The sequence below is a fragment of the Atractosteus spatula genome, chromosome 1 (assembly GCF_055471065.1).
Source record: "Atractosteus spatula isolate fAtrSpa1 chromosome 1, fAtrSpa1.hap1, whole genome shotgun sequence".
In the NCBI taxonomy this organism is placed as follows: domain Eukaryota; kingdom Metazoa; phylum Chordata; class Actinopteri; order Semionotiformes; family Lepisosteidae; genus Atractosteus; species Atractosteus spatula.
Genome location: NC_142706.1, coordinates 6,658,786 through 6,671,311, shown reverse-complemented (window position 1 = coordinate 6,671,311; position 12,526 = coordinate 6,658,786). Strand labels below are relative to the sequence as shown.

At 37.4% G+C, this 12,526-nt stretch overlaps 1 protein-coding gene and 1 non-coding gene across 2 annotated transcripts; one reads left to right on the top strand and one right to left on the bottom strand.

Moving 5' to 3' along the window:
* Positions 1 to 5,816: 5,816 nt before the first annotated feature.
* LOC148840527 (uncharacterized) lies at positions 5,817 to 12,250 on the bottom strand. The gene is made up of 9 exons (XM_088912419.1): positions 12,200 to 12,250; positions 12,070 to 12,111; positions 11,522 to 11,566; positions 11,080 to 11,190; positions 9,850 to 9,936; positions 9,265 to 9,333; positions 8,951 to 8,983; positions 8,760 to 8,798; positions 5,817 to 7,058 (listed from the first exon to the last, which is right to left on the bottom strand). Exons 1-9 carry the CDS (start codon positions 12,248 to 12,250, stop codon positions 6,555 to 6,557), a joined length of 981 nt encoding a protein of 326 aa, XP_088768545.1. The 3' UTR covers positions 5,817 to 6,554.
* trnar-ccu (transfer RNA arginine (anticodon CCU)) lies at positions 8,183 to 8,255 on the top strand. Its single transcript has one exon. It is a non-coding gene; the product is annotated as a tRNA-Arg (tRNA).
* Positions 12,251 to 12,526: the final 276 nt, after the last annotated feature.

The window sequence follows — 12,526 nt, the reverse complement described above, 5'->3', positions numbered from 1 at the left end:
GACACTTTCTTATATTGCTGTAGTGAAGGTCACTACATTAAAGATATAACCAAACAACCATTTAGATGAAGCTTGGGGATGGAAAAATATGTCACCTTAAATGTCCTTGCATGCCTTGAGATTTTATTAAAGCATGTGTTCTATTTAATACCCTCACTGGAAAGTAGTGTTAAATCTTATTCTAGGACAATAGAGTTTAACTAACCCAGTGATTTTGTTTTAACACAGCTGGTGACAGAATTTTGCATGTTGTGTGAGAAGCTTAAACCAGGACTCATTGCTGAAGTGAACAGCCACCCAGACCAATGAGCCATGCCATATCAAGGATTTCAGGACCTCTGTGCTGTATTTGACACAGTTTTCTTTACTTGGACACTCAGGATACACACAAAAAACAACTAAGGGCACTGAGAAGACAATCCTAATCCGTGGCGCCTTGTTGAAACCGTAGTGGGTGATCAACAGCAGCTGAGGGACAGGAGTGGCCGAGGAGGAGTCGGAGGTGACAGGGCCCTGATAGGAAGACAAACGTAGCTACACCACTTCCAACATCTGCTGCCATACAAATCCCAAGGAGAGAAATGGTGACTAATTCATTTCAACACCATCGATCTCTCCTCCCGTGGGACAAATGATCTGGTCCCTCAGTTTGCAGCTGTAAGCCCCTGGTCATGTTCAGTCTGTGTACTTTCCTACCCTCCACCCTCGGGTTCCCCAAGCTTACACCCTCTTGTGTCCCTGAGTGCAAGTGTGTTTGTGCATAAACTTTTGCACACTGTGCTGTACTATGCACACCCTCACTAGGTATTAAAAAACATGCTGTAAGTAAACGTAGACAATTACAGTCTTAAAGGAACTCCTTACAAAGGTAGAACATTCCAGTTTCTGGGCCAAACGACAATAAATTTGACCAACAGGCCTCAGCTCTTGCTGACCATCCAATCTCTAAATTAACAAACATTTCTGATGTCTTTTATTATTCACTTATGTGGCTGATACCTTTACCCAGTGTGACTCTGCAACAGTTGCGATGAACTGATTGTTTACAACATTCGGTGCCCATTCAAACAGCTGGCCTTGCTGGAGCAAGCTGGGAGAGCACCCTGGATTTATTGGCAGTGACCACACCTCTCCATAGTTATGACTGCAGAGCCCTGTGGTATGTATAATTGGTTCACTGGGACCTTTGAGTAAGAATCAGTCAGTCCAATCAAATGGCAATCTCCATTTTGGATTCTTATTTAGAGTGTTCTTTCACTTTTTTTAAAAGCAATTATCAGACATCCCATCGTTATTAGATATTCATTTACCACAACTTATTAGTCAATGCCCCTGTGGTACAGGATTTTTTTTATCATTATGTTTTCTCATTATTCATAATAGTGTAGTTGTGATTCTGTTGAGCTGAATGTTGATTTAGTTTGTTCAACAACTGGTGAAAATAAACACACCACCAAACAGCAATGAAGATGTTTAGTGAAAAGCAGCTTCCTTTATTTTGTAATAAGCTGATTTTTAGTGTACTTAACAGAAAGAAAGTCTGAAGGACTATCACATGACAATAAATACTGAATGCATATACAGTGAATATATCATTTTGCGTGGGTAATCTGCTTTCATTTTCTGGCTTAATGATGAGTAGGATTCAGATGGAGAATACAGGTGAACACAAGTAACGCAGGCAGAACAGTGCACTGAGGAATTCCTGAGTGAACAGGTTGTGGTTGTGAGCAGACATGACCTACTCTTGGTTAGTGCTCTCTTCCTTGCACACGGGATGCCATTCACCACAGAAGAGCAGTCATGGAAATTAAAGGATTAGTTACTTAACACGGAGAGCCCATGATTCACAGAGTTAACAGCTTATGGTAAAATGTGCACACTCTATCAAATTGAATGCCAGAACTAACCTTTCTTCAAACAGCACGGAAAATGTTGGAGAACTTTTCCATGTGACAGTAAAAATGCATTTAATGTTACTGTAACACAGCAATGGTACTGAATGTTTCAAAAAGAGGTGTAATTGAATCAATCAGAAGCAGTGTTAATATTCATATTAATCTCTAACAATAGCAAGACAAACAGTGATGCTTTTATTTCTTGGATTTATGTTTAGCAGTGAGTGTCTGGTTTCATAATTAGATTATCGACAAATGCATAACTTTGTAGGAGGAAGCTGGGGATCTCATGAGATTGGGAAGGTATTAGACATACAGTATTGTTAGAGTAAACAGGTGGTCTTGATACTCATGTTTATCTTATATTATTACTATAGTACGCCATCTTAGGGGACAGAAGGACTTTGGTTGGTATAATATTTAGGGTTTACCTTCTCAGCATGACGTTTTAGACTTATGACTATGTCAGTTCAGCAACATAAAGCCAGATTTAGAAGTCACTACTTGATTTCATGTGTTTGTAATGAAAACCTTGAAGCAGTAAGATAATACTGTAGCTGTTAAAGGAATAACATCATAGGAGATGGTGATACTGTACTTCTAGAAGGGCCTAGGAGAGGCCTACCTGTTCTTACTTGATTTTTAGATTAATTACACTCATCATGTTGGTTTAAAATGCAGGATATTTTTAAAGTTCAATGCTAATCACATGTTTAGGCTTCTGTTACTTTTCCTCACACTAATTAACCTTTGCGTAAAACTGTACGTCTGCTAAGATCTTGGTAACTGCCCATTTGACATCACTTCAAAACACGCACATCACGTTTTTTGTGTTAAGCGAGTAAATTATTGGCCTGAAAACCCAAACCATAGATTTATCGTAGTATGATTACCAGTGTATATACTCTGAGTATTTTATCTTGATCTGATTAGAAGATCACTTCTAAAAGAGTAACGATAGGTGTCGATCTTTAGAACGGTGCCCTGGCTTAATTTTCACTTCAGGTTTGATGATCTGTGTTATCTAAATATCCCAAAGGTTATTTCCCAATTGTCCACCTGACAGGCTGTACCGTGGATTTTCTAACACAGAATGTGTTTCATGTTATCATGAAGTGGATCCCTGTCTAGAAGTGAAGCACATTGGGATTAAAAATTGTGATATTAGATATAGGCAATTACAATTTATTAGAATTATAAGATAAGATAAGATCACTTTATTGGCCATATACAATTTCTTGTATTAGGATTTGTCTTTTCACCTACCCCAGCTTGCTCTCCATGAGACACACAGACAGGGAGAGAAGCTTGAGGTCAGAGCACAGGGTCAGCCATTTATACAGCATCCATGGAGCAGTTGGGGTTAAGGGCCTTGCTCAGGGGCCCAACGGAATAGGATTCCTCTGCCGGCCGCAGGATACCTTCCAGCCACGGGTGCAGATCCTTAGCCATAGAGCCACCGCATAAAAAGGCTTGATCTAGAAAGCAGAAAAATTAAAAGTAAAATGTCAGTGATAATTTCAGTCTGAGATCGTATATATGATCTTAGATTGATTCAAAACACATAATAAAATAAATATATGTGGATGTGGTAATCTCCTCTGTTTTGGCGTCACTGTTTTTCATGCTATATGAGCTAAACTATAACATTTGTTGGTATTCTTTCCAAAGTATTCAAGATTTTCATTACGTATAATCTTAAGTTTCTTTTTTATCTAAACTACTGACATTAGGGAGATAGATGTTCGACCCGAATCTCTCCCTGTGGTGTATGTACAGTACAGTACACTCTTGTGGGAATAAGCACTGTGTTTCAATCGACTTGGAAACATCAGTTTCACTGATCCACTGACAGAAACCAGTGGGAGGATTCAGGGACCTACAGCTGATTTCACCCCCCCCATGGACAAATAAACCATTCGGGAGACACTTCATCTCACTAGACAGCCTTCGAATAGAAACAGCTGAATTCTGATTCTGACAGGCATGAGAAAATTATTTCAAGTAGGTAGCTGCGTCAGCATGCATAGGCTGCAAAGGAACAAGTAAAAGTTTATCACCCGGCTTGACACCCGAAGAAGGCTCCACAGCCGAAACATTGTGTTTCCTTTTCCACTCTTTTCGGCATAAGAAAATTATGTTGTCACAAATGCTAATAAGGCTTTGAGGTAATAAAACACAGTGAAACAATTTCTTCTGAGAAATGTTTATTCACAATGCCTTTAATTTCTTGACTGTATCGCTCTAGGTTGGGCTAACCTTATCAAGATCACACCTCTCTTGTCCCAGTTATTTATACAATAAAAGTGAGACAGACATCCTATTGACATAGTGTTTACTATCTTTCTACATTTTAAAAGTTTGCTTTAACTTAAACAGATCTTTAGAAATGGAGGAAATTAATACGAAATTGTGTGTGCTTGACTCCTCACTTTAAAATGGATTCTTTGTGGACTAGAATGACATAAACTTCAATTGGTTCTAATTTAATACTAACCACGGAGTTTAAAAAAACAGCTTCTTAATGCCTGTAAATAATATTGTAATTTCAATAAATTCCAGTAAAAAAAAAGAAACGGGTTTTCTTTCCTGTCTCAGGTTTCAGTGCCTCGTGATTTCCTGCAGAGCCGCAGCATGTTAGCTAACCATCGTGTGTTTGTCTGTAGCGCCACCTAGTAACTAAACTTTGCTTAGCTACTGTACTTCTGTCTGAATAACTTTTGAGTGTGCTGCGCGTAACGTTCCTATTACAGAAGCGGTTAAGGAAAATTTGGTGGTAGGTATTGTAATTCAAGGATTAATTTAGTCAGTGACCAAAACGTTTTACATATACAAAAGACTCACTGCTTTTATAGAGCTTGCAATGAAAATGAACACATATTTATGAGAATGTGTGATAATTCTGTTCTTTAGTTTAACCTTTCCTTGCTGTGATATTATCAAAGGGGGAGGTACAAGTTCTCAAATTTAAATGAAGTGTAACGAGACGGAAAAGAGGAAATATATCGTGTATTGTGAAAGTGACCAGGACCACAGCACAGGCTCAAAGCGCTGGACAACACTAATGGCTTGCTCTTCCGAGATCCTGCTTTAGTTGGAATTTCTACTTATTATATTACATGTCATTAAAATTATTTTGAATTTTAACTGAAACTGCAAAAACAAATCAAGGCCAGTTAACGATGTCTATTGACATTATGTTGATTTTGCTTTACTTTTTTTTTTACAAATTTGAAACAGAGTGAAGTTAAGCTTACTGCTCATCCATGAACAAGTTTACTGTACCTCATTCATCCCATATCTCCAGTTGGCATCTCCTCCTTAGTAAAACAGGGACACATGAGTGTTTTATTATTGCCACCTTTTGGCAAAGGGGTGACCTGTTAATTATTTCCATCTTAAAAGGCCATGTACAAGGATCACAGGTACAAGGTTTAAAATATTTTTATTTCTTATAGAGGCAAAAGTATACCCAAGATGCGGAGGTGATTCAATAACTATTGCCTGCTGTTTATACTGTACGTCGGTAGAGGGTTGGAAATTTAGAGCTACAATTAAATCTGAAAATATGTGTCCAGTATATGCTACCAGTACAGTCAAGCATCAGGATAACTAGGACAACTAGCCAACTATGGCTTCTATTATTGTCATAAAATATTGCTACTGTGGCTCTAAATGCTAACATACAAAGAACTAGTAGCTTAATATCTAGTATTCATCAAAACCAATAAATCAAGGCATGATACTAGTTATACTATAAAAGGCTGGAAGAGATCCTTGGATTAATTAGCTACCATGAAGAAAGCAAGCTAGATGAAACAAATGATTGAACAAATACTTTTCCTGAGGTTCTTGTATTTATAAATGTCTAATACATGGAAAAAAAAAAAAATATTCCATCATACATTGAAATGCATTTGAAATCAGAAAATTATTTATTAAAAAATGCTCCATTGTACATTGCAATGCTTCTGCACTGACCGCTCAATACAACGACAGACACCTTCAAAGCCCAGAAGCTGCTCACATGATCCAGCACATGAACATCAGAACAAAAGACAAATTGTCCTGAGAAAGGTAAGAAGAACAAAAAAAAAACATGAAATGCTCACTCTCATCAATCGTGTTCACATCAGAGTTGCCAAAACAATAATACAACATGGTATTCAGACTATAAAAGGGGAATTTTACAATGATGAAAAAATAATGCATCGGTATGCAGGCTCTGAATGACACTTTTCGTAACAAGAATGACCTGCAATTCTAACATTTTCCTGTTACTATATCGTACACAATAATGGTGCCGTGCTCGATAATCTGAGAAAATTTATCTGCGAACAATAAAGTGCATCACAAAACCAAGTAAAAAAACGTGTACAGTGAGTGAAATATGTAATAATACAACTTCTTTAAAATAAGTATAGAAAAGGACACTGTGGGTCAGAAGAGATCCACAGTGAGGGTAATGATTTTAGTCACTACTGGAAGTGGGGATGAACTGTTTCCCTTTTGCGACCGAGAGATAGCTGAACAGTTTCTGAGGATGCCTGGCCGAAAATCATGGGAATGGGTCTTAACCCAACATGCTTTTCCTAAACCCCCGACTCGAAATGTTGAGTTGTCATCTGTTAGTGGCACAGACACGGTGTTTAGATTTTAGACGACGTCGCCTCGGGGTATCCCTGCGGTTCCCTTAGCGGTCGCTGCCGCCGTGGTCGGAGACAAACGCGAGAAGCCCCGAGGAAGGTTTTCGGCTGTTGCTGTCGGCTCTACAAACACGGCCCCGTCGCCCGGTCCTGTCGACGACGGCGTCTTCCTTAAGGTAGCCGGTGTTGCTTCGCATGGAGTCACCTCACCCGCGCCACCGCCCCTGTGGACGCCAGCTGGCTTTCTTCTCTTAGCTGGCGGATGAGGACTTCCAGGGACTGCGCCGGTTCCTCCTGGGAGTTCAGGCATTGCAGTGGTTGGGCTACTCCCCTGGTGGGCAGGATCTATGCCTTGGTCCCCTCTACCGTCCGTAGGTTCACGGTTTTCTGGGGTTGGCAAAATACCCCTAGGGGTAGGGATGTCTTCCTCCGTTGCTCCGCCGCCCTCGTTCTTTGTGATGCCCCTGTTAATTCCTCCAGTAATTACTGGGATTAATATTCCGCTGTATACAATCTAAAGTGTAGGGATGAAGAAACATGTTAATTTTACGTGGATGTTGTTGTTTTTTTTTTATCAATCAATCAATCAAAGTTTATTTATCAAATGCACAACAATACAGCGTGCAGCAGTAGTTGCTGGCAATGAAATGTCTTTTCTGCGAGCTCACCGGGGGACGGTAAAAATCACAAAATTAAAGTTACAGAATAAGGTTACATACATATTATGTTAATACACAATAGTGCAATAGAAATTGAATAAAATAAACTCAAAATAAATAGAGCTGCGATGTGTCCAGGGTGTATGCAATACATTATGTCCAAGTAGTGCAGTATGCCGAAAACAATGGAAACTGTATGTCCATGTAGCCATTACGGGTGATTTGCTGAAGGAACTGCAGGTTGGCTATTTAGCCTGACAGTTTGCCAAATTGTTTTAATCTGTAAAGCTAAGGAATCTGATTAAACCCAAATTCAACTCATCTGCTAATTATAAATAGCAAACCTACTGTATAATTCAATGTTTGGATTCCACTGGGTAGAAAAAAAAAATCTGGCCACCATCATACCTTCCTGCATTATACTATCATCAAGTACTGCCTGTGTAAATTGCATTTGGTGGGTGGCTGATTTTTAAAAATTTCATCTGGGCCTTAAAGTGAATCAAGTTGATACACCCTTCATTCGAATCTTTCATGAAATAAAAAAAAAAACAGTGTAAAACTAAACAAAGACCTGGCAGTGACGTGTAGAGTTTAAGATTTATAGATATAAAACAGGAAATGATGAGCTTGACATGGACACATCAGTTACACTTTCTAATTGACACAATAGGGGAAGCAATAAAAACCTGAAGAGAATGCTGGGAAATGTAGTTAAAACTGTCGAATATTTAATCAAGGGGTTTATGTTACATTTGTACAATGCAGTAGTGAGATATCACTTAGAATGCTTGGTACAATGTTATGGAACAAGCTATCCAGCAATGTTGTTGAAGTCAGTACCCTGTTTTTTTTCCCCAAGAAACAGCTGGATAACCCAGCCCTTGGCTGCTACTGTAGCTACTATGTTAGCTACTAGCTACTAGCAAACAAACAAAGCTATAAGGGATGAGTGAGTTACATCTCTTTTCCAGTGTGAGCCCCAGTGGCCTAATGGATAAGGCACTGGCCTCCTAAGCCAGGGATTGTGGGTTCAAGTCCCATCTGGGGTGTCTTGTTTTAAGAGCTCTGTGATGAGTGAACAACTTGACTGTGTATGTTAATAAACACACCTCTTTTCCAGCTTTTCTTATGTTTCTTATGAACAATAATGTGCAAATAAAGTATGGAAAAAAGTAAATACAGTGTTTGCTGTACCCAAAATGTCAGTAAATGTAATTAAAATAGAAAGACTACTTTCCCTAACACACAGCATACAGTAAATGCAATCCTCAGGAGGTGAAATAGGAAAATTATTTCATTCTAAAGGTAATATTAGTACAGTGCTAACACCTAATACTCTAAAATTCTAAATTGCAAGACTCCAGATGAGAGAAAAAATAAAGAATACATTTATAAGTAATTGCACTGGTTAATAATATAATTAAAAATAATTCAATTAATGGTTCCCTTCTTTGATTTTACCATTTTTCATGAAAATGAAGTACTGTACATCAGTACTTGAAATGTAAGGGATTGTGCAAAAATAAGCTACAGTTTTAATTCATTTTACTTACTGGTTGAAGCTGGGGTTCTTCAGAACTTGCTGACCCAGCCTGGAAAAGACAGATTATCAAAGTACTGGTCAGTTTATTATAAGTATTGAAATTACTTCCAGAGTTACACTGAAGTTTGTGAATATTTTTGGAGCAAACAATTACAAAATAGCAATATTGTTTATAATATGACTCAAATGAAAAAGACTTACTGTTTGTGCCTGCTGAATCATGATTGTGTACATCTGGAAAGAAAAATATTATTTCATTTTCAAGAAAAGAACAGCAAAAACAAATCAAGCAGAAATTCAATATACATCATAACCATATTAGTGCTAGTGCTTTTGTATTGAAGAGGCAAATGTGCTGCTTCTCAATTAAAGATGAAAAGTGAATTGCTATTCGATACTCTAGGATAAGTTTTAGAATAGAATAGAAAAAAAATATTTTCTGTTCTATAATACAATAATAATGGAAAAGACCTTAAGATGACCATAATACACAGAATAATGAGAGCAAAACTTACTGGTGGCTGAACATCAGTGTTGGAGAGAGGACTTATAAGTTGTATCGCTGGAAGGTATGTGAATCCACTCTGATACAATGGAAGAAAGATGTGGTTATACTATAGTTTGATGTAGAATTTTTTTTTTAGTTTTTCTCACCAGTTCATTATTTAATAAACTGCTTTATTAGAGGCATTTGTATACGTTATGATTACGTGTCTATATGCAGTACAGTATTAAATCTAGAATATGAAATCATAGAAATTTAATTTTAAAAGTAGGAATTAATCATTGTCTATCAGTTATGGTAGGAAAGATAATTAAAAATCATCAATACATTTGAAAGTTGATGAATTGCCATACCATAATTACATTTTGTAACATAAAGACTACATGGCTATGAAAAGTAACTACAGTAGAAGCAGATGTACTGATTCAATGTGTTTATTGAATTTAATAAATAAGATGTATGTTAAAATTGATCTACTGTATATCGACTGTGAAGTATAGCTATCAGACAATAAGAACATATATAGAAGAAGGGACAGAAGAATAAAATATTAAGAGTTCTAAGTTAATTAAAGGATTAATTATGTTCATATTACCTGAGTCTGTTGATCTGACACTATTGGAACCTGAGGCATAAATGGTATCAATTGGAAATTTCCATACATGGGATCCATATTCATAACCTGAAATGCAGACCAAAAATATATTTTCTCTTAGTAGTGTTTACTTCTACTAGTGAGCTAAAAAATGTTTAAGACAAAGCAAGACCAAGGCTTTTTGAAATTGTGTTTTCTCAAAACCTCAAAATTAAGTATTCATTTTAACTGCTCTTATTATCAATATTGACTTACTCTTAGTTCTTTCTTGTCTGCTTAACAGAAGAAAAGAAGCACAGTCCAGGAAATCAGGGTATTTCCTTTGAATAATGACCAATATTTTTTTTTATTCATGTGTGGATTGCAGATGAGATTTTCATGCGCATCTTAAGCACTTTTTAAAGTTTTGATTCCCACTTATTTATTATGCCCCCACACAGGGACAACGAGAAGGAATTGCAGACAAACACATATGCAATCCACTCGTCCACTGAGTCATTCACTGGAAACGGGACGAACACTTCAGCAGCAGCCAGGAGGAGACACGCCTCTCTCACTGACATCAGTGCCAGTCTGCAGACACACGGTAAATCACAGAGTCCAAGAGAGGCCAATCATAGACTCCAGGAGACCACAGGCAGACTTGTCCCAACCCCACCTCTGAGCTCCACCACTCGGGGAATCCTGTATAATCGGCGATTGACGGGACCCACACTCTAACTCAAGACGTCTTGACTCAAGAATTCGAGAGCGAGCCCAACCTGCTCTCCCTTTTACTGGTTAAGCCACTCAGGATCCTGTCTTATGGATATTTCTGATGGATGGAGTAGGTGATTAGGGAGGTGAAAGAATGCCAGTTCTTTCTAGGCATTCATTTTAGGCACGGATTATAGACGTTAATGCTTATTTGAAACTGACAATAGGACTGGGGTCATCCTGAAATCTAAGCTCTGGTTTGTTAAGTCATTTATACAATCTATATTGTCCTGCTTTTCCTTTCTTGAAAAGTCCCACGATTCTTTTAACTGTGACTGATACACAGGTACTGTAGATTTTCTAAATCTCATTTTCTTTCATTTTCGGTTATAAGAGGTGGGATGGCACTCAACATCCCACACCCCAGTTGAAAAAACACAAAAACAAACATGAAATGAAATTCATAAAACCTGCATTAGAAAGCACAGGACAAAGAGAGCAATTAAATCCACAACGTTTTGGATACGGACTCACTTGCTGTTGTGTTGTGAGAGGCTGCTGGGGCATCTGACCCTCAACTTGCATCGGAAGAACTGAGGGGAAGCCAGCAGTCGTGTCGAAAGGTTTAACATTCCCTGCCTGGATCTAAATCCCCAAAAATAAACCAGGAAATACGGGGAAAAAAGATCTTTATTTTTTTCACTCCCTTGCTGTCCTTCATGCTGTCTATCCATATGTCTCATTCAGCTGCAGCTGATGTTTCCTTTGTTGTAAGCTTTGAAATGAGAACTAAAGGGATGCTTTTTAAAAATAATTGATAGGTAGACACGCATCACTTATATAAGGTAAAAACAATTCCTTAATCCACAAATATATTTCAGTGTTTATCATTTATACAAAAGCATGCCATAAAGTTCTGACAACAAGTTCTAAAAAGACAACAAAAATAACATTTAGCATGAAAAAACTGAGTTACCTGGGGTGTATTCATAACATTGCCGTAGCCTTGTCGAAGCATCATCTGAAATAATAATGAAGATAATGTGAAAAGTTTTTGAATACAAGAGTCCAGTTTCTTGAACTGAGCACATTTAAAAATATTAAAATGCCATTGTTTATTTTTTTCCAAAAAGATTTTGGTGCAGAACATACAGTACATGTAAGTTACTGTATGTAAATCAAGACTTACTAAAACTAATTAATCAGATGTGGAAAACATTCTTAAAGACTGCTGTTAATGCCTTTTAAACAATGAAGACAAAACAGGCCTTCAACATGACCATTAGTCATTTGAAATTTCATAGGCATCCGGTTTTTCCTGAGTAAACACTGGTCAGATTCTTTTTCCATAAGGACCTACTGTAGATACACGTGTCCTATGATACCAAATATACAGTACCACCCTTTCCCAGTGTTTTATAGAAAAAAAATCAAATTTTATTACTTTTTTTCATTATTTCTTTGAAATGGCAAGTAATTCTGCAACACATCAACTGAGAATTCATGATGATATCCGCACTGTACCTCAGCACTGATACTTCCTATAACTCTTCCATTGTGAATCACCTGTTAAATGAAAAACAATTTGGTATTCTTGTCTTTTTGTGTAAAAAAGCAAAGATTTCTTTTATCAGAAAGCTGAGCAGATACTTACAGGTCTTCCTGAACTCATCACAAGGCAGAGCATGAAAATCACACCTTTCATATTGTAAATGGATGTGTGAAGCGAAGAGCTTTGTTAGTGTCAAAATGTAGAATATTTTCACAAATTAAAATTGACTCATTAAAAAGTAATTCCACTGTATTTTTCCTTGTTAGCTTTCCCGGTACATGCAGCACTACTGTGTAATACAGAGCGCAGTATTGTAATATCTGTTATCATTAAAGTTTTCACTTTGTCTGTGAGAATTTAAACTATGTTCTCTTTTAAAAGGAGCCAATCAGGTCAAAGTAAAGGGATATGTATTAAGTCTAAATTTTA

Coding starts and splice junctions, on each gene's coding strand:
- LOC148840527 (XM_088912419.1), bottom strand. CDS start 12,250: ATGAAAGGTGTGATTTTCATGCTCTGCCTTGTGATGAGTTCAGGAAGA. Junction 9,937..11,079: donor CTCTCACAACACAACAGCAA/GTGAGTCCGTAT, acceptor TCTGCATTTCAG/GTTATGAATATGGATCCCAT. Junction 8,799..8,950: donor TGATTCAGCAGGCACAAACA/GTAAGTCTTTTT, acceptor TGTCTTTTCCAG/GCTGGGTCAGCAAGTTCTGA.